The following is a 21,169-nucleotide window of genomic DNA, read 5'->3' on the forward strand; positions in this document are numbered from 1 at the left end:
CCCTGACCCTGGCACATCAAGTCTTTGCCAGATTAGGGTTTTCCTCTCTCACTGAGGCCAGATAGGGCAGACATGAAGACTAAGCTACCTGTCTGCTACGAACGTGCCAGGGGCCTTTGTTCCAGCCTGTTCTTTGGCTCAGTCTCTGAGAGCTTCCACGAATCCTGGTTGGTTGACCATGTTAGTCTTCCTGTGGGGTTCCCATCCCCTTCAGGGCCTTCAATCCTTCCTCCAACTCTTCCATAAGTGTACCCGATCTCCATCTAATGTTTGACTGTGTGTATTTGCTTCTTTTTTGGCCCCCTGCTGGGTGTGGTCTCTCAGAGAATGCTTATGCTAGTTCCTATCATGCCTGTCCTTTGGGTCTGGGTTACCTTGGTAATTCTTATTCTTTTGATAGATTCTAATTGACCAATGGAAGAAAAGAACCAGACCACAGTGCTTGAATTTTTCTTCCTGGGCCTTACAGATTACCTCCATCAGAAGATTGTCCTCTTCATCATGTTTTTCTTCATTTATCTTGTCACCCTGGCAGGTAATGTGGGTATGATCAATCTCATATGGGTGGACCCAAGGCTACACACACCTATGTACTTTTTCCTCAGCCAGCTGGCCTTTGTAGATGTGTGCTCTTCTTCTTGTGTAGCTCCCAAGATGCTGTGTGACATTTTTGTGGAGAACAAAGCCATCTCTTTTATGGGCTGTGCAGCACAGATGTGGTTCTTTGGTCTCTTTGTGACAACTGATTGTTTCCTCCTGGCTGCCATGGCATATGACCGGTATACAGCCATCTGTAAGCCCTTACTGTATACTCTCATCATGTCCAAGAAGGTCTGTATTCAGTTTGTCATAGGACCTTATCTTCTAGCTGCTATAAACATCACAACTCATACAACCATGACCTTTCGCTTACCATTCTGTGGTTCAAATACCATCAATCATTTCTTCTGTGACGTTTCCCCGCTGCTTTCATTAGCATGTGCTGACACATGGATTAACAAGGTGGTGCTTTTTGTCATGGCTGGAGTGATAGGAGTTCCAAGTGGCTTGATAATCATCTTCTCCTACATGTGCATCCTGGTGGCTATCTTGAAGATCAAGACTGCTGACGGGAGACAGAAAGCCTTTGCCACATGTTCTTCTCACCTGACAGCTGTCTCAATTCTTTATGGCACTCTTTTCTTCATCTATGTTCGACCTAATGCAAGTACTTCCCTGGATATTAACAAAGTGATCTCTTTATTTTATACTGTGGTGATTCCCATGTTGAATCCCCTTATTTATAGCTTGAGGAACAAAGAAGTGAAAAATGCATTTAAGAGAATATTGGAGAGGAAGAACTTTTTAACAGGTGCTTAAGAGAATTCTCTTTGTGTGAATCCTAAAATGTAGGCATAAACTTTATGTTAAAGAACACTGAAATGTGAATCAGAGGCTACATGATGAACCTGGTAATGTAATTTTTATTCTGTTTGAAAAGTTAAGATATTCTTACATATTTTTATACTCTGTTTTTTTTTTTGGGATGTGACATTCCTCGCACAATATAGATGTGGATTGAGAAGAAATACAATTAAATACTAGAAGATAACTTGGGTGAATATTTATAAAAATGTTTGATTATTTTTCATAAAATTTTTATGGCGTATTTGGAATTTCACATTGTGAACCCTGATCACACTGATTTCCCAGTCCTCGCAGATATATACCTCCACCTTGTGACCTTTACCCCCCTCCAAAAAAAAAAAAAAAGAAAAAAAAGGAGGAGGGCAGCAAAAGAAGAAGAAGAAGAAGGAGGAGGCGGAGGAGGAGGAAGAAGAGGAGAGAGGAGGAGGAGGAGAGGAGAAGAAGAAGAAGAAGAAGAAGAGGAAGAAGAAGAACAAGAACAAGAGCAAGAACAAGAACAAGAACAAGAAGAAGAAGAAGAAGAGGAAGAGGAAGAGGAAGAGGAAGAGGAAGAGCAAGAGAAGAAGAAGAAGAAGAGGAAGAGGAAGAAGGAAGAGGAAGAAGAAGAAGAAGAAGAAGAAGAAGAAGAAGAAGAAGAGGAAGAGGAAGAGGAAGAAGAAGAAGAAGAAGAAGAAGAAGAAGAAGAAGAAGAAGAAGAAGAAGAAGAAGAAGAAGAAGAAGAAGAAGAAAAAGAAGGTCTAATTTGTGTTGCCTATATACTCTATATACTCACTGGAGGATGCTCAAATTTCCAGTGGCTAACCCCTTGAGTCCTTGCTCACCCTTATCCTTGCTAGAAGCCATCAATTATAGAGAGCTACATGGCCATGGACATCGAAATGACTCCTGCTTGTAGTAGAACAACAAACTCAGACATGGTGCCTTGCTGCCATAAGACCAAGGATATTCACATGAACCTCTTGCACCATTCAACACAACTCCATTCCTTTGTCTTTCCCAACTCTCCATAAGTTTGTCATAGCAGCATTGGAAACTGAAGTGTGTCACATAGTTTGTTTTGGCCCAGAGAGCTTTAAATGCAAATTTTTATTTCAATCCCTCATTGGTTTGGTGCAAGGTCTCTGGTTTCCAGTTTCTGAGGCACCTTATATACTGGACCATCATTGAGACTGGTCTCTGATATCCTGCTGTTGCTCAGAGTGAGGTTGATGTTGGGGTTAGACAGGGCATCTGGGGAGCTGCAGGACACCTCCCTGCCTTGCATATCAGTCGCCTTAAGGCTCACAGGGTTCAACTGTGCTAATAGGCTACAGGTAGTGACTCTGTTTTCTGTCTACTAGCAGGGCAAACAGCACAGGCTGCAGCCACAGTGACTCCATGCTGGGAGTGGCAGGCAGGTTTAATGAGGCCCTATTCAGTTTTGACCTGCTTTTGCAGGAGCTCTAGGGCCCTACACTTTCCTGGTTGTTGATTCTAACAGCCAGCATTATGAGTCACATGGCTCATTGGGCTTTATCTTTGTGCTTGCAGCCCACTGAGTGAAATAGGGCTGTAAACAGTATATATTCTCAATGCATGGTCCTCCAGCTTACGGTCCAATTTTGTGAGTCCACTTTTTAAAAGCATCTTCCCATATTACTTGCCCCTTTTTTCATAGTTGTTCTGGAACTATTGTGGGACCTGAAGACTCTCTTCACAGACCACTTCCCAATCCCCCAACCACCCCATTGTCTTTTAGAGCCTCTAATGGCCTCTCAGACTTCTCTATACTGTTGTGTTGCTGGCAGTTACTGCCATTTTTTTTAGATTGACTATGAATAATTATTAATGTAGAAAGAAAACTCAAAAGTTACAAATGATAGGTCAAAACATGTCAAATAAAATACAATAAAAACAATTCTGCTTGCAAAGTCCATCACTAATAACATTCATAAAGTATCTTTACAGAAATAAGCAAAAGGTTAAAAATAGTTAACTTGGAAAATAAAAGAGTAGACAATGAACAGAAATGAGAGTAAAAAAATCACTCAATACACGAGAGAAAGTCTTGTTCATTTTATTTTACTTTCTGTCTTTCTGTTTTGGGTTCTTTTTTTATGTCTATCTATCTATCTATCTATCTATCTATCTATCTATCTATCTATCATCTATCTATCTATCTATCTATCTATCTATCTATCTATCTATCTATCTATCTATCCATCCATCCATCTATCTATCTACATCTCAAATGCTGCTCCCCTTCTCAGATCTTCCTACACACGGGCCATGCCTCCATACCCCCATACCCCTGTACTTCTCCTCTGAGAGGGTGGGGCTCCCTAGGTATCCTCCTGACCCTGGCCTATCAATTCTTTGCCAGATTAGGCACATCCTTGCTCACTAAGACCAGACAAGGCTGCCATGGAGGCAGAGCTGCATGTTTGATACATATGTACTGGGGGCCTCCTTCTCGTCTCAGTATGATTTTTGGTTGGTGGCTCAGACTTTGAGAGCTCCCATGGGTCCCTGTTAGTTGACTCTGTTTGTCTCCCTGTGGGATTCTTAACCCCTTCAGGACTTTCTATCCTTCTCCCAACTCTTTTTTAAGAGTCCTGACCTTTGTCCAATGTTTGGCTGTGGTATATGCATCTGTTTCAGTCCTCTGCTGGGTAGAACAGTTATACTAGGCACCTGTTTGCAAGGACAACAGAGTATCATTAATGGGGTCAAGAGTTGGTGCTTGCCCAGGGGATGGGATTGAAGTTGGGCCAGATATTGATTGGCCATTCCTTCAGTCTCCGCTCTACACCTGCATTTCTTTTGGACAAATTTTGGTTCAAAAGTTTTATATGGTGGGTGTCCTTATCCCTCCACTCAGGGTACTGCCTGGCTACAGGACTTGGTCTCTTCAGGTCCCATGTCCCCACTGTTAGGCATCTAAACTAATGTATTGACTCCTGGGAGCCTCCGATATCCCAGATCTCTGAGACATCTTCAGATTCCTCACAAGCTGCAGATTTCAATTCATCCTGACCTACTGGGCCTCTATCTCTCACCACACCTGATCCTGCCTCTTCATTCTCCTCCCCACCTTTACCTTCTATGACTATTTTGTTTCTCCCTTCGAAGTGTGGTTCAAGCATCCTTCCTTGGGCTTTCCTTTTTATTTAACTTCTTTGTGTCTCTGGGGTGTACCATGGGCATTCTGTAGTTTATGGCTAATATCCACTTCTCTGTGAGTACATATCATGCATGTCTTTTTGGGTCTGGGTTACCTCGCTCAAGATGATATTTTCTAGTTCTTTCTATTTGCCTGCAAAACTCACAATGCCACCCCCCCCTTTTTTTTTTTATTAACTTGAGTATTTCTTATATACATTTCGAGTGTTATTCCCTTTCCCAGTTTCCGGGCAAACATCCCCCTAATCCCTCCCCTTCCCCTTCTTTATGGGTGTTCCCCTCCCCATCCTCCCCCCATTGCCGCCCTCCCCCCAACAGTCTAGTTCACTGGGGGTTCAGTCTTAGCAGGACCCAGGGCTTCCCCTTCCACTGGTGCTCTTACTAGGATATTCATTGCTACCTATGAGGTCAGAGTCCAGGGTCAGTCCATGTATAGTCTTTAGGTAGTGGCTTAGTCCCTGGAAGCTCTGGTTGGTTGGCATTGTTGTACATATGGGGTCTCGAGCCCCTTCAAGCTCTTCCAGTTCTTTCTCTGATTCCTTCAACGGGGATCCTATTCTCAGTTCAGTGGTTTGCTGCTGGCATTCGCCTCTGTATTTGCTGTATTCTGGCTGTGTCTCTCAGGAGCGATCTAAATCCGGCTCCTGTCGGCCTGCACTTCTTTGCTTCATCCATCTTGTCTAATGGATGGCTGTATATGTATGGGCCACATGTGGGGCAGGCTCTGAATGGGTGTTCCTTCTGTGTCTGTTCTAATCTTTGCCTCTCTATTCCCTGCCAAGGGTATTCTTGTTCCCCTTTTAAAGAAGGAGTGAAGCATTCACATTTTGATCATCCGTCTTGAGTTTCATTTGTTCTAGGCATCTAGGGTAATTCAAGCATTTGGGCTAATAGTCACTTATCAATGAGTGCATACCATGTGTGTTTTTCTGTGATTGGGTTACCTCACTCAGGATGATATTTTCCAGTTCCAACCATTTGCCTACGAATTTCATAAAGTCATTATTTTTGATAGCTGAGTAATATTCCATTGTGTAGATGTACCACATTTTCTGTATCCATTACTCTGTTGAAGGGCATCTGGGTTCTTTCCAGCTTCTGGCTATTATAAATAAGGCTGCGATGAACATAGTGGAGCACGTGTCCTTTTTATATGTTGGGGCATCTTTTGGGTATATGCCCAAGAGAGGTATAGCTGGATCCTCAGGCAGTTCAATGTCCAATTTTCTGAGGAACCTCCAGACTGATTTCCAGAATGGTTGTACCAGTCTGCAATCCCACCAACAATGGAGGAGTGTTGCTCTTTCTCTGCATCCTCGCCAGCATCTGCTGTCACCTGAGTTTTTGATCTTAGCCATTCTCACTGGTGTGAGGTGAAATCTCAGGGTTGTTTTGATTTGCATTTCCCTTATGACTAAAGATGTTGAACATTTCTTTAGGTGTTTCTCAGCCATTCGGCATTCCTCAGCTGTGAATTGTTTGTTTAGCTCTGAACCCCATTTTTAATAGGGTTATTTGTCTCCCTGTGGTCTAACTTCTTGAGTTCTTTGTATATTTTGGATATAAGGCCTCTATCAGTTGTAGGATTGGTAAAGATCTTTTCCCAATCTGTTGGTTGCCGTTTTGTCCTAACCACAGTGTCCTTTGCCTTACAGAAGCTTTGCAGTTTTATGAGATCCCATTTGTCGATTCTTGATCTTAGAGCATAAGCCATTGGTGTTTTGTTCAGGAAATTTTTTCCAGTGCCCATGTGTTCCAGATGCTTCCCTAGTTTTTCTTCTATTAGTTTGAGTGTATCTGGTTTGATGTGGAGGTCCTTGATCCACTTGGACTTAAGCTTTGTAGAGGGTGATAAGCACGGATTGATCTGCATTCTTCAACATGTTGACCTCCAGTTGAACCAGCACCATTTGCTGAAAATGCTATATTTTTTACATTTGATGGTTTTGGCTCCTTTGTCAAAAACCAAGTGCCCATAGGTGTGTGGGTTCATTTCTGGGTCTTCAATTCTGTTCCATTGGTCTATCTGTCTGTCTCTGTACCAATACCACGCAGTTTTTATCACTATTGCTCTGTAATACTGCTTGAGTTCAGGGATAGTGATTCCCCCTGAAGTCCTTTTATTGTTGAGGATAGTTTTAGCTATCCTGGGTTTTTGTTATTCCAGATGAATTTGCCAATTGTTCTGTCTAACTCTTCGAAGAATTGGATTGGTATTTTGATGGGTATTGCACTGAATCTGTAGATAGCTTTTGGTAGAATATGCCCCTGTTTTTAATAGAATAGTATTCCATTGTGTAGATGTATCATACTTTCTGTATCCATTATCCAGTTGAGAGACATCTGAGATGTTTCCAGTTCCTGGCTTTTATGAATAAAGCTTCTATGAGCCAGTGGAGCACATGTCCTTGTGAAATGATGGAACATCTTTTGGGTATATGCCCAGGAGATGTATAGCTGGGTTAGTTCTTTATTAGGAAGTAGAAACAAGAAACTTCTCAAAATATGTGCAATTCTTGGTGGCAAATTACATGGACTTGCTCAGCTTTGGCTTACATGAACTTCACTGTGCTTCTTTTCTCACCATGTTTTGAGTTTCACAAGACCTCCTATATCTTTGTATGTAGTTATTAGTAACAGAACTGCTTCTGCTGCCTTCTGTGAACTTTGGTATTTGGGCTGAGATAGTATTGTTAGGATGGGATGTGTTGCCTTCTCATCTGGCAAGCTTAGCAACATACTATTTCTCTTTCATTGTTAATATCACTTTGGTGTGGTGTTCAAGTATGGCCCTTGGTTCTGAATCTGTAAAAGTCCCCACAACCACCACCATAATACACCATTTTACCTGTGGTAGTTTGAATATGCTTGGCCCAGGGTAAGTGGCACTATTAAGCATTGTGGTATTGTTGGAGGTATGTCACTCTATAAGCAGGCTTTGGGGGGTTCCTATGCTCAAGCTCTACCCACTGTGCAATTCCCATTTTGGCTGGCTGCAGAAGAGTCTTCTTCCTGCCAAGAGTCAAGACATAGAACTCTCGGCTCCTCTAGCACCATGTCTGACTGAATATTACCATGCTTCCTGCTTTGATATTAATGAACTGAACATCTATAACTGTAAATTGGCCCCAAGTAAATGTTTGCCTTTATAATAATTGTCTTGGCAATGGTATCTCTTCAATCATTGTAAACCCTAAGACATTATTCTTCCCATTTCATTTCTGAACTTTCTTCTCTGATAATTCTCCATTACGATCTAGCTACTTAAGTGTCAGTGTGTTGTATTTCATATGTCTTGAGCTATATATAGTAAATGAATGTGAATACAATTTATCTTAAATTATCTAATCTGCACGTGTCTCATTAGAACCTCTAATATAACAATTGTTTGTGTAAATGGATGTTTATCTGTACTGTGGCTAGTATGGCATTTTGAGAGACATTTAACTAGACAGATATCTTCAGATTAAATGATATCATTATGAAGGCATAAGTATTAAAGACAATTTGCTATGGAAAACACAAATGATAAAGAAAATCAGCATCATAATAATCACAGTTGACACAATTTAAGTAAAAAATTTGCATAGCAATAGTATTAATTGTCCAATCAAAAGACATAGGCAGATTGAATGGCTCCAGAAGCCTAATACATTTTTTTTTCCTCTAAAAGAAACACATCTTAAACTTAGAGCTAGGTAATGCCTTAGAGTAAAAGGATGGGCAAAAGTACTCCAGCCAAGCACACGTCTGTTGTACTCCACTAATAAGATTGTAGCCTACCATGACTGGATAGCTTTCCCGAGCTTAGTGCAAATGGAGGACTCCTTTCTCTTAGAGAAGCTTCCTCTTTTCTGCCTGATGGGGCAGCCAGACCTCATATTTTATACTTGTTGAATGTCATATAGTCCGTGGCAAAATTACAGGTTCAACTTTCTCTCTGCAGATGAGAACCTGCTCAGAAAGCACCTGGAATATTTGGATTGCCTATCCATGCAAATTAGACATTCCCAGTATGTTAAGCTCCAGCCTAAAAATCCCTTCCTACTGTCCAAGGTTTATTTAGTCTTTGTTTACCCCAAATAAAGAGCACAAGCTGTGTCACTGAATATCATCTAGGAGTTCTCTTTCATTGAATATCTTCTAAGAGAGCTATAACTTTAAAATCCTCGGAAAAAGCTTTTATTTCTCTCATCACTCACAGATGGCCTGAGATTCTGCTGAGCTGCTTGGTCCAAGATCTGCTTCATCTTCTCTCATTGGTATGCAACAGTCCCTGGACACCCCAAGGGATGAAGCACAACACAGAATCACACACATCACTATCTTAATATCTTATAAAATTGATTTCAAATTAAAACTAACCAGGCTAGATAAAGAGTGACCCTTTACTTTAATCGAGATAACAATTAACAAAGATGATGTTACTATTGGAAACATATATGCATCAAACTCGGGGGTGCCCAATTTCATTTTAAAAAGGTACTACTGGATTTAAAGACACATCTTTTCATCAATCCATTAATAGTAGGTGCTTTTAAAAATCCCACATTCTCCAAAAATCAGGTCATCTGGACAAAAATTAAACAAAGAAAAATCAGAATTATTTGACAGCATACATTAAATGAACTTAACTAAATATCTACAAAATATTCCACACAAATAATACAGAAGACACAGTTTATTCTACATCAGAAGGAAGCTTTTCTAAAATAGAGCATATTTCGAGTTACAAAACTATTATTTACAACTCCAAAAATATTGAAATCACTCTTTCTGTATTATTATTAACCACAGTGCAACAACACATAATATTGAGAACAAACAGATGAACAAAATAAAACAAAATACACAAACTCATGAAAAGTAAACAACTTAATATTGAGTAATGAGTATGTCAAAGAAGAAATCAAGAAAGAAGTAAAATTTTCTGGAACTAAGTGGAAATGAAAACATAACAAAACAAAAATTCTGGGACATATTGATTGCAGTCCTCTGAGAAAATTTTACTTAGAGGTGTCTATATTTAAAATTCAGAAAAAGTAATAGAAACTTAATAGTGCAACTCAAAAAGTTAGAAAACCAAGAATAGACCAAGCTCAAATCCAGATAATAGTAATAAATTAAAAAAAATCAGAGCAAAATCTATTGAATTGAGACAAAGAAAACAACACAAAGAATCAATGAAACTAAGAGCTGATTCCTTGAATAGTTTAAGATCTTAGTTAATTGTCTGGTAGAATTCTGCTGTGAATCCAAGTAGCCCAGGACCTTTATTTATTTGTTTTTTTTAATAAAAGGCTTTTTATTACTATTTCTATCTCTTTACTTCTTATGGGTCTGTTTAAGTTCCTTCATGCTTAATTTTTATGGTTTGGTTAAATCTAGAAATTCATCCATTTCTTTTATATTTACAGTTTAGTATAATATATAAAATATTTCATTGTTATTCTGAATTTCTCTGGTGTCTGTTGTAAGAATATAGGACTAGAAGGAGCATGTATTAGGTAATAAAAACTGTACATGAGAACCCTATAGCCAAAATCATCATAACTCGCACTGAAGTCAGGAACAAGACAGGAATAAAACTACTTGACCATCAAAACCTTTTTGATGCATATCTGCATTCTGTTCGAAAGCATTTTACTTAACCTCTTTGTTTTGAGTCTAAGTCATCAGGAATATTATCCTATAGTTTTCTCACTTGTGCTTTTGGTGGTGCTGGTTGTTTCTTTGCCAGGTTTTGGTGTTATTGGTATTACAATCATACTGGCTACATAAAAGGAGAGAGACAACCCCTGACATGATTAATGATACTCTGCTATCTTGTAGACAGGACCCTAGTATAACTGTCTCCTGAGAGGCTTCATCTATCAGCAGATGGAAACAAATGCAGAAAACCCCAGCCAAACATCAGACAGAGCTCAGGGAGTTTTGTGGAAGAGTGGAGGCAGAAATGAGTGAGCTGGAGAGGACAAGGACATGAGAAGACCTACAGAGTCAACTAATCTGGGCCCATGGCAGCTCACAGAGACTAAACTACCAATCAAAGAGTATTCAGGGGATGGATCTAGAACCCCTACAGGCTTGTAGCAGATGTATAGCTTGGCCTTCATGTAGTGTGGGGGTTGGAGGCTGTCTCTGATTCTGCTGTCTGCCGTTGGATACTCTTCTGCTACCTGGACTGCCTAGTTGGGCCTCAGTGGTAGAGGATATGCTTAGTTGTTCTCGGAATAGATGTCCCAGGGTGGGGTGGCATGCAAGGGATGGCTTCCCCTTCTCTTAAGAGAAGGAGAAAGAAAATGAGGGGAGGGATTTGTAAGGGCAGGACTGGGAATAGAGGGAGGAGGGATGTCTGGATTGGTATATAGAGTGAATAAAAAATAAATTATGGAAGGAAAAAGAATATATATATGAATATATATATATATGTATATTATCCTAGTCAAGGTTTGTGAAGAACCTCTATAATGAAAACTTTAAGTCTCTGAAGAAAGAGGCAGAGAAAGATGCTAGAAAATCCTATGCTCATGCTCATAGAAATAACATTGTGAAAAATGACCATTTTGCCAAAAGCTATTTACAGATTTAGTGTAATTCCAAACAAAAGCTTATTCCTTATAGAAATAAAACAACAACGATAACAACAACAACAACAACAACAACAACAACAACAACCCTATCCTAATACACATGGACCCACAAAAGATTTCATAGTTCAAACAATGCTGAATACAAAGAATAATGCTGGAGTAACTTAGCCTTCAAAATTAAGTTTCTGCTATGCTTCACTGGTCTCTATTATTAGATGACAAACACTGTAAATGCTTGGGTGGTTTTCTTATGTTTGCAATGTGGGTCAAAGTATGTTATCTTGTGGAGATCTAGATAACCCAGCAATCTAGGAAGTCAGGGCATTTTCAGAAATTTCACGATTATTTTTAAGTAAGATACCTTAAAATAATGGGGTCAAATGATGATGAATTGGCAGGATGAGTGGTGACATTGAGGTAGGAAAGTTTGGTTAGGACAGAAGTACTGGTTTGAAGGACAGAGTAGTGAGGGACAATTTTATAGTTAAGGTGGAAAAATTTACCACTTAATTCTAGAACTGATTTCATTAATAATGTTGGCATAAATTTGAGAGTCATGTTATTGGTTTCTCTAAGACCTTCAAGTAGATATGATTCTGCATTCCCAAATCATATCATGTGAGATAGTGGATACAACAATGTATAAGATGACAGGTTTGCCATTGTATTATTCATATCTTGTTGAATGATATTATGGCACTCTTTGTATAAGAACTAAAAGTTGTCCATAACCATCATTACTAATCTTTAGTGTATGAATTTGGATATATATATATATATATATATATATCATTTGAAATTAAATTTCTTTATGTTTTACTCTCCCTAGAATTGTTGTAATGCTCTATGAGTATTTTGAATCTTGAAATAAGTTTGAAGCTCCTTGCTTTTAATTTTTTTCCCTCCATCTTTATTAAATTGGGTATTTTTTATTTACGTTTCAATTGTTATTCCTTTCCCGGTTTCCAGGCCAATATTCCTCGAACCTCTCCCCCTCCCCTTCTATATAAGTGTTCCCCTCCCTACCCTCCCCTATTACCGCCCTCCCCCCAACAATCCCATTCACTGGGGGTTCAGTCTTGGCAGGACCAAGGGCTTCCCCTTCCACTGGTGCTCTTACTAGGCTATTCATTGCTACCTATGCAGTTGGAGCCCAGGGTCAGTTCATGTATAGTCTTTGGGCAATGACTTGGTCCCTGGAAGCTATGGTTGGTTGGCATTGTTGTACATATGGGGTCTCGAGCCCCTTTAAGCTCTTTCAGTCCTTTCTCTGAATCCTTCAATGGAGGTCCCATTCTCAGTTCAGTGGTTTGCTGCTGGCATTCTCCTATGTATTTGCTGTATTCTGGCTGTGTCTCTCAGGAGAGATCTACATTCAGTTCCTGTCAGCCTGCACTTCTTTGCTTCATCTATCTTATCTAGTTTGGTGGCTTTATATGTATGGGTCACATGTGGGGCAGGCTCTGAATGGGTGTTCCTTCAGTCTTTGTTCTAAACTTTGCCTCCCTATCCCCTCCCAAGGGCATTCTTGTAGCCCTTTTAAGGAAGGAGTGAAACATCTGCATTTTGGTCATCCTTCTTGAGTTTCATGTGTTCTGTGCATTTAGGGTAATTCGAGCATTTGGGCTAATAGCCACTTATCAATGAATGCATACCATGTGTGTTTTTCTGTGATTGGGTGACCTCACTCAGGATGATATTTTCCAGTTCCATCCATTTGCCTATGAATTTCATAAAGTCATTGTTTTTGATAGCTGAGTAATATTCCATTGTGTAGATGTACCGCATTTTCTGTATCCATTCCTCTGTTGAAGGGCATCTGGGTTCTTTCCAGCTTCTGGCTATTATAAATAAGGCTGCTATGAACATAGTGGAGTAAGTGTCTTTGTTATTTGTTGGGACATCTTTTGGGTATATACCCAAGAGAGGTATAGCTGGGTCCTCAGGTAGTTCAATGTCCAATTTTTTGAGGAACCTCCAGACTGATTTCCAGAATGGTTGTACCAGTCTGCAACCCCACCAACAATGGAGGAGTATTCCTCTTTCTCCACATCCTCGCCAGCATCGGCTGTCACCTGAGTTTTTGATCTTAGACATTCTGACTGGTGTGAGGTAGAATCTCAGGGTTGTTTTGATTTGTGTTTCCCTTATGACTAAAGATGGTGAACATTTCTTTAGGTGCTTCTCAGCCATTCGGCATTCCTCAGCTGTGAATTCTTTGTCCAATTCTTCATAGAGTTAGACAGAACAATTTGCAAATTCATCTGGAATAACAAAAAACCCAGGATAGCTAAAACTATCATCAACAATAAAAGGACTTCTGAGGGAATCACTATCCCTGAACTCAAGCAGTATTACAGCCAATATTGATAAAAACTGTATGGTATTGGTACAGAGATAGGCAGATAGACCAGTGGAATAGAATTGAAAACCCAGAAATGAAACTAAACACCTATGGTCAGTTGATTTTTGACAAAGGAGCCAAACCATCCAATGGAAAAAGATAGCATTTTCAGCAAATGGTGCTGGTTCAACTGGAGGTCAGCATGTAGAAGAATGCAGATCGATCCATGCTTATCACCCTGTACAAAGCTTAAGTCCAAGTGGATCAAGGACCCACATCAAACCAGATACACTCAAAGCTAATAGAAGAAAAAGTGGGATGAAACACATGGGCACTGCAGAAAAAATTTCTGAAAAAAACACCAATGGCTTATGCTCTAAGATCAAGAATTGACAAATGGAGGGGCTGGGGATTTAGCTCAGTGGAAAAAGCGCTTACCTAACAAGGCCCTGGGTATGGTCCCCAGTCTCCAAAAAAAAAAAAAAGAACCAAAAAAAAAAAAAAAAAGAATTGACAAATGGGATCTCATAAAGCTACAAATCTTTTGTAAGGCAAAGGACACTGTTGTTAGGACGAAACGGCAACCAACGATCTTTACCAATCCTACAACTGATAGAGGGCTTATATCCAAAATATACAAAGAACTCACGAAGTTAGACTGCAAGGAGACAAATAACCCTATTAAAAATGGGGCTCCTCGCTTTTAATATTCATCTGTTTTAGTCAGAAAAGGAGACGTAGATTTTCTGATTAAAAAAAGAAAATTTTTTCTTATGCTGTTCAACATGAGCAAAAAACTTAATGACCTTATGGATTACTTTCTAGTTGGCTCTTCTCTGCTCTCATTTTTGATTTTTCAGAGCAGCTTCGAATTATGTTGTTCTGAAGGGGTTCAAACATACATTGCTTCTACATATCCAATACTAGGTCTCCTATTTCTAGAAATAGTTTCTTCATATCTATTTCACCATAGAGGTACTGAAGTTTGACTTCCATCAATTTATTCTTGTTAATAATTTAAATGTTGAGATACAGATACAAGTAGCCGATATAATTTGTAAATTCTTGTCTGGAAGCCGCCAGAATGCATCCATGGGATTCCACCTAATGACTTTATCTAACCTAGTTTCTAGAAAGGCACATAAAGACAAAAACAATAATCAGAATAAATATGTGGGATTAGAGAGTTAGCTCCATATTCAGAGTATTGGTTCTTTTGTAGAGGGACGTGGGTTTGTTCCCAACATCCACATAGCAGCTTACACATGTCAATAACTGAAGTTCCAGGAGATCCAGATGAGTTTTTCTGTTGTCTGCAGGCACCAGGCATGCATGTGATAAACAAACATACATGCTATCAAAACACTAATACATATGAAATAAATACATATAAAAATGTCTTTTATTCATTGCTATGGTTTCAAAATAAAACTCCATGACTTGGAGTGGCAGGGCAAATCATTCAAATTGTAGAGAGTGAGGGCAACATAACTATTATATGAACACTTTCTATAAATCTAAAACTTTATTTTAAAAAATATTGTGCCAGGCTTGATGCTAAGTACCTTTAAGCCCATCACTTCTAGGTTAGAAGCAGACATGACTGTGAGTTCCAGGCCAGCCTGATTTAAACAATGTTTTAAAGGCCAGACAGGGCTACAAAGTGAGATCCTAGTATAAATACCCACAAACCCATAAACAAAGCAAACAAAACCTAGGCCTTGTGGCACAGAATTTTGCTTCCAGACCTTGGGAAACCAAAGCATATGGGGAATCTCTGCAAGTTCTAGACCAGACAGAGCTGCAGTGCGAGATACTCCTAGCAGGAGGATCAGGCATACAAAGTTGTCCTTGGTTACATCGTGAGTTATGGGTCAGTCTTGAGACATATTGAGTTCTGTCTGAAAAGATCAGAATGGATATGGGGAGAGAAAATTACTCAATAGGCAGAGACAAACAGGTATCTGTGAGCTCAAACCCAGACAGGAATACATAGGGATCTAAAATTATTAGCATAGAATTCACAAGCACATACCCACAAGTATATAAACAAGCACCTGTGGTCAGGTATGACTGTAATTCCAATCTGCCTTCACCCTTTCAAGTGCTGAAATTCCTCACCTAATAGTCTTAAAGCAACATGTTTCTGTTAATTCTAATCTCAGTCTTATAAGCAATGTTTATGTTAATGGCAGATGGGAAGTGTTATCATGTTGCAGAAGACATTATTATTTCTCTGTGTTTGTCTGAGTTTTGGTTGTCTTTGGCTAGAAAGATCTTGTCACAAGTGCAATAGATTGCTTACCCTCCAAACATGAAAATGTGCTTCTTTCTTTGTGCAAATCATGTAATTGCAAACAAAATATCATGCTCATTGCTCTTACCAGAGTCTCTAAATTGCCTTCTCACATTCAAATGTGTGAGTGATTCTAAAATGTTCTATTATATTTGCTTACAGAGGCTAGATTTCAGTCTGTATAGTAAACTCTTTGCACAACAAGAAGTAACAGGAAAGGGGTTGGGGATTTAGCTCAGTGGTAGAGCACTTGCCTAGAAAGCGCAAGGCCCTGGGTTAGGTACCCAGCTCTGAAAAAAAGGAAAGAAAAAAAAGAAGTAACAGGAAATGCCCAAATCCTAAATGCACATATTAGTAAGTTATTACTGAGCCAGTACATGCATTTAACCACAAATAATACCAGAAAACAGACTATCATCATCTACATTTTGTGTGTTAAATTTGTGTTTTCAACCTCTGTCATGGATATTTCTTACATGGTTTGTTCTTGGTTCACTGGGAATAAAGGTTGTTTTTGTTTTTTCAGTATTAGTGATTCCTAATGAGCATTGTTGTGCTTGTTTTGTCTAATTTAAGAGTACATGTCTTTTGGGAATGCCTCTGGCAGTCCCATGCTTGCCTAGACTGTCAAACTTCAACTGTGTCAAACTAAGTTTAAAGACCAAGAAAAAATGTAGTCAAAATTTTGTAATATGGGAGCAATAAAGAGCTTAGCCTCACTGGATGAAAAGCAGAGACATTTTCTAGGCTTACAAGCTTTTCTAAACGAAAAGAGTCAAGGAGTGGGGAAAGTGAACATCTCTGTCTCATTCCCGACTTCAGCTGGAATGGGGTAGGGTGAGCAAGAGAGGAGAATAGCAAGGCAGATGTGATCCTTACAGGAGAAATGGGAAATGGGTGGTTCTTTAAGAAGGTAGAAGGAGGTAAATACAGAAGATGGAAGGTGACTAAAGAGGGAGTATCAAGACCAAGACACAACTGATCTGATAGGAGAAACAGGCAACAAATAGCTCCTTTGAGAAGTGGGAAAAGAAATAAATATAAGAAAAAAATGGAGGGAGTTAAAATAACAAAAAGGAATCATACTACTATTTACCAAAATTGTGAATTTGTAATATACATAATTCAGTGAATAAACATACATGTATAGTTTAATAAACTTTTCTCGTCTTGCCTGACAGCACTCTCTAAAATGTTAAAGACCTAGCAAAAGCACCAACACCAGACATGAGAACCCCTCTTGAGTTTTTGTTTAGGGCTATCTAAGAGGTACATCTTCAATACATATAGCCTATGGCTGTAGCCTTTTTACTCCCTAGAGGTGCAAGGTAAGTGCCTATTGCTACATGCAAGAAATAGGTTCCCAAGACCTGAGCTAGAACTCACTTGAATTTTCTTTCCCTGTGGACTAGCTCTCATGGTACCAGAAGGTGCCATGCAAGTTTTTGAAGAAGGGAAGCAAACAATACTTCCACTCATCAATGACAACCATGAACCCCACCAACAAGTAGCATGGAAAATAACACTAAAGTATAGTACTGGCACACACATACCTTGGTGGTAACCAATGACTCTCTGGTTATACTTAAGATGCGCAATAAGAAGAAAATGATGCTTGGTACTGGAAGACCAACTAACGATTCAGTGCTAATTATTGGAGGAGAATCTACAATCACTAATACACCTAAGAATAATCTAGAAACACTTGTTCTTATGTCCACAGATAAGTGTGGTCTTCAATTTCATCAAGAGTGTTTCTCTTTTCAACATACAGGGACCACTACCTAAACCCCAACCAATCTAAATGCAGAGTTGTAGTCTCAGTGACCACATCTATGGATGCTCTCATACCTAAGGCTCAGGAAGCATTTCAGAAGAGGGAAGAAGGATTGTAAGAGACAGAGGATTAGGGAGTTTCTGTGAGGTTGTATCTCCTAGTAACATCAGAGTTTATGAACCACACTCATAAACTCTCACCAACATGATGGCTCAATTGTGACCTGAACAAGGATGAAACCAATGGCTATGCCAAAGTGGACAGGTAAAAGCCCACTGACACTCAACCCTAAACAGAGAATTATAGGAAATTAAGAAAAGCAGGGAGTGGGAAAGGTGGCTTTCCACAGGAAAGAGCACACTAATTGGTTGTCTAGTAATAAATGGTTAGTCCTGAGAACATACACACAAATAACATTGTATGGACTAAGAATATATTTGGGAATCCATGTGTATACAAATACACATGGGCATTCAAAAACAATTGATGATCAGAATCCATGAATTTGAAAGAGAATTTTGAAAGAATATGTGGGAGATTTAGATGGAGGAAAGGAAAGGGAGAAATATTGTAATTAAAAACAATCTCAAAAACAAACAACTAAGAAAAAGAACTGGAAAATGCTCAAATCAATTTATTCAATGTTCTTATCCATTTGTGTAATCTGATTGCTGAAAATTGAATTGTTGTTCTTATATTCTTCCCGAGTCTATAAGCAAAACACATTCTTTTTCTGATCTAAGTCCCAAGGACTAGAGAGTGTTAGACCTATTAAATGCTAGATATGGTTATTCACATGTTAAAAAATCAAGAAAGAATGCACAGTTTTGGTTTTACTAAAATAAATTCTCTATGAAAACATGCAATAACCATACATTTCATGACAGATCAGTCTAAATTTCCATCAAGGTGAACAGATGTGTCAGGGAGTCCTATCAGGAAGCATATATATATAAAATACAAGGATGTAAGTTTTCCAAAGCAGTAACAATGTGGTTGGGGGAAATCTCGCAAAGTCTCTACAGTAACAACGAACTAACTGTAAGTAACTAAGGACTGCTATGGGTGGGAGAAATAGTCTTCCCTCGGGAAGAGTGGACCAACTAGTTATTGAATACCAAATGGTCAGCGCACGTGCACAAAACACACACACACACACACACACACACACACACACACACACACTATGTGCATATACAAGCAGTATTATAAAGACTGAGCATGTATGTAACAACAATTAAATATATAAGAGGTCAAGGAAGGGATACACGGATGTTTTAGAGGCAAGAAAGGGAAGGGATAAATGATGTAATTGAATTATAATCTCAAATATATAAATTCTCTTAAAATGTTTTAGTAAATTATTACTTCATTGAAGTAAAAAATAATTATTATAAACAAATTAGAAGGCATCCAAAAGTGAAATGATATTTATCATTATGTTGAAGAACAAAATAGCAGTTATCACTGTAGTAAAAGTCAATGCATTTTTTTCTTAGGTATAGAATACAAAGGTATATTGGCATAATCCCAAAAGCTGCTAGGATAGTATAACCAGATCCTTCAGTGTATGTACAACTTCTTTCTAAAATATCTACTTCAAATATGAAAATGCTTATAAAAGGGATTATACTACATGAGTATAATTTTTACCCATTCTTCTGGAACAGATTCAACATTGAGCTTTATGCATTATCCTATTATAGAAGATAATTTAAATGTAAGCCATAGTTGGGAAATTATTAAGTTAATTGCTTACTAAGTTTTATTTTTCAAAACTGCATAATCAGTTATTTCTAGTTATAAGATGTCATAATTGCTAAGGTTATATATCATATAACCCAAACAACTCAGTTTAAAGTTCTAAGCTCTTGCTTACTGAACGACAAAAAAATGAAGTAGTTTAACTGGTATCTAATAATGCTTATGTCTATAATATTTTATCTTGCAAACTGTAACAAAACTGTTTTTCAAATGTCCTGATGAATGCATCTTTGACGTCCTTATTTCTCAGGCTATAAATGAATGGGTTCAGCATTGGGATTACAGTGGTGTAAAATAGTGCCACAACTTTATTGATATCCAGAGAGAAGCTGGAACTTGGACGTACATAGATAAAGAAGAGAGTTCCGTAAAGGATAGAGACAGCTGTCAGATGTGAAGAGCATGTGGAGAAGGCTTTGCGTCTCCCATCAGCAGAGCCAATCTTTAGGATGGTGATGGCAATGTAAACATAGGACACCAAGATGATCATACCACTGAATACACCTAGGATACCAGCCAGGATGAAAAGCAAACGTTTATTTATCTGAGTATCTGCACATGCCAGTGAGAGAACAGGAAGAAGGTCACAGAAAAAATGATTGATGAGATTTGGACCACAGTATGGCAGGATAAATGCAGAGGTAATATGGATCGTAGTGCTTATAAGGCCTATGCTGTAAGGGCCTACCACTAGCTGTACACAGACCCGTTGGGACATGATGGATGTATACAGCAAGGGTTTACAGATGGCAACATACCTATCATAAGCCATGGAGGCCAGGAGGAAACATTCTGTGACTACAAACTGACTAAATAAACAAAGCTGGATAGCACAACCCAAGAAGGAGATCACCTTTTTATCCACAAAGATGCCAGACAACATCTTAGGACTGATGACAGAAGAGGAGCAGGCATCCACAAAGGACAAGTGGCTGAGAAAAAAGTACATGGGGATGTGGAGTCGAGTGTCCAAGTGAATGAGAACGATCATTCCCAGATTCCCCAGAAGAGTTACAAGATAAACACAGAGAAATGTCAGAAAGAGGGCAATTTGGAGCTGCAAGGAGGAGGTTAATCCAGTGAAGAAGAACTCAGTCACAACAGTTTGATTTCTTTGCTTCATTCCCGTAGATCAATCTGTTATGACAAAGACAGCATTTGTCAATGCAGTAGATTCACAAATAAAGTTTTGTAGTTAATTTTAGTTTTGTTAACTTGAGTTTTACTCTTTTCTTTCCTGCTAGTCATTAGGGATGCTGTCTTTGGAGTTTGGGCACCTTTGAGTCTGGAAGAACCCTCACTGAGTTCTTTGGTATACTCTTATTTTTTTAATGCGAATTTTAGATCTATAGCATGAACTTTGGAGATTCTGTCATAAAATTTTTCTAACTTCAAACTTAGCATATCTGTCTCAAGACACCTGTTTATGAACTAAAAATATTTTACAAAACATTGAAAACATTAAAAAATAAAAACAGGAAAAAAGTAATTGTGTGACTCAGTGAATTTAGATTATCTTAACCAGATTAATCACAGGCAAGTGTTGTATCCCTACTCTGCACAACTAACTCTTTATGCGTCTATAATTTAATTTATAATGTCTAAACTATATAAAGTATACTAAGAAAAAGAGCTGAACCATTTGAATAAGTTTCATGCAACTACACAATACATTTTCTGTCATGAATTCTCCAACTCATCTAAGTCTTTCATATCATGGTCATAACTATCTAATGATACAATAAGTCTTCCTATATTGTGTGGCTTACCAAAGACCCCATTCTTAAATATCGGTTGTTTACAGGGTCTTTCTACAAAACAAATGA

General features: G+C 38.7%; 2 protein-coding genes across 2 annotated transcripts; one reads left to right on the forward strand and one right to left on the reverse strand.

Annotated features, from left to right (window-relative positions):
• The first annotated feature begins 414 nt into the window (after nucleotides 1–414).
• Nucleotides 415–1,359, forward strand: LOC116900245 (olfactory receptor 998-like). Its single transcript, XM_032901996.1, has one exon. It carries the CDS (start codon nucleotides 415–417, stop codon nucleotides 1,357–1,359), a length of 945 nt encoding a protein of 314 aa, XP_032757887.1.
• Nucleotides 1,360–19,509: 18,150 nt separating this feature from the next.
• On the reverse strand, nucleotides 19,510–20,466 carry LOC116900246 (olfactory receptor 1002). The gene has a single exon (XM_032901997.1). It carries the CDS (start codon nucleotides 20,464–20,466, stop codon nucleotides 19,510–19,512), a length of 957 nt encoding a protein of 318 aa, XP_032757888.1.
• Nucleotides 20,467–21,169: the final 703 nt, after the last annotated feature.

Source organism: Rattus rattus, chromosome 5 (assembly GCF_011064425.1).
Source record: "Rattus rattus isolate New Zealand chromosome 5, Rrattus_CSIRO_v1, whole genome shotgun sequence".
In the NCBI taxonomy this organism is placed as follows: domain Eukaryota; kingdom Metazoa; phylum Chordata; class Mammalia; order Rodentia; family Muridae; genus Rattus; species Rattus rattus.

Bases quoted from the DNA above. Each gene is read 5' to 3' on its own strand.
- LOC116900245 (XM_032901996.1), top strand. From the start codon at position 415: ATGGAAGAAAAGAACCAGACCACAGTGCTTGAATTTTTCTTCCTGGGC.
- LOC116900246 (XM_032901997.1), bottom strand. From the start codon at position 20,466: ATGAAGCAAAGAAATCAAACTGTTGTGACTGAGTTCTTCTTCACTGGA.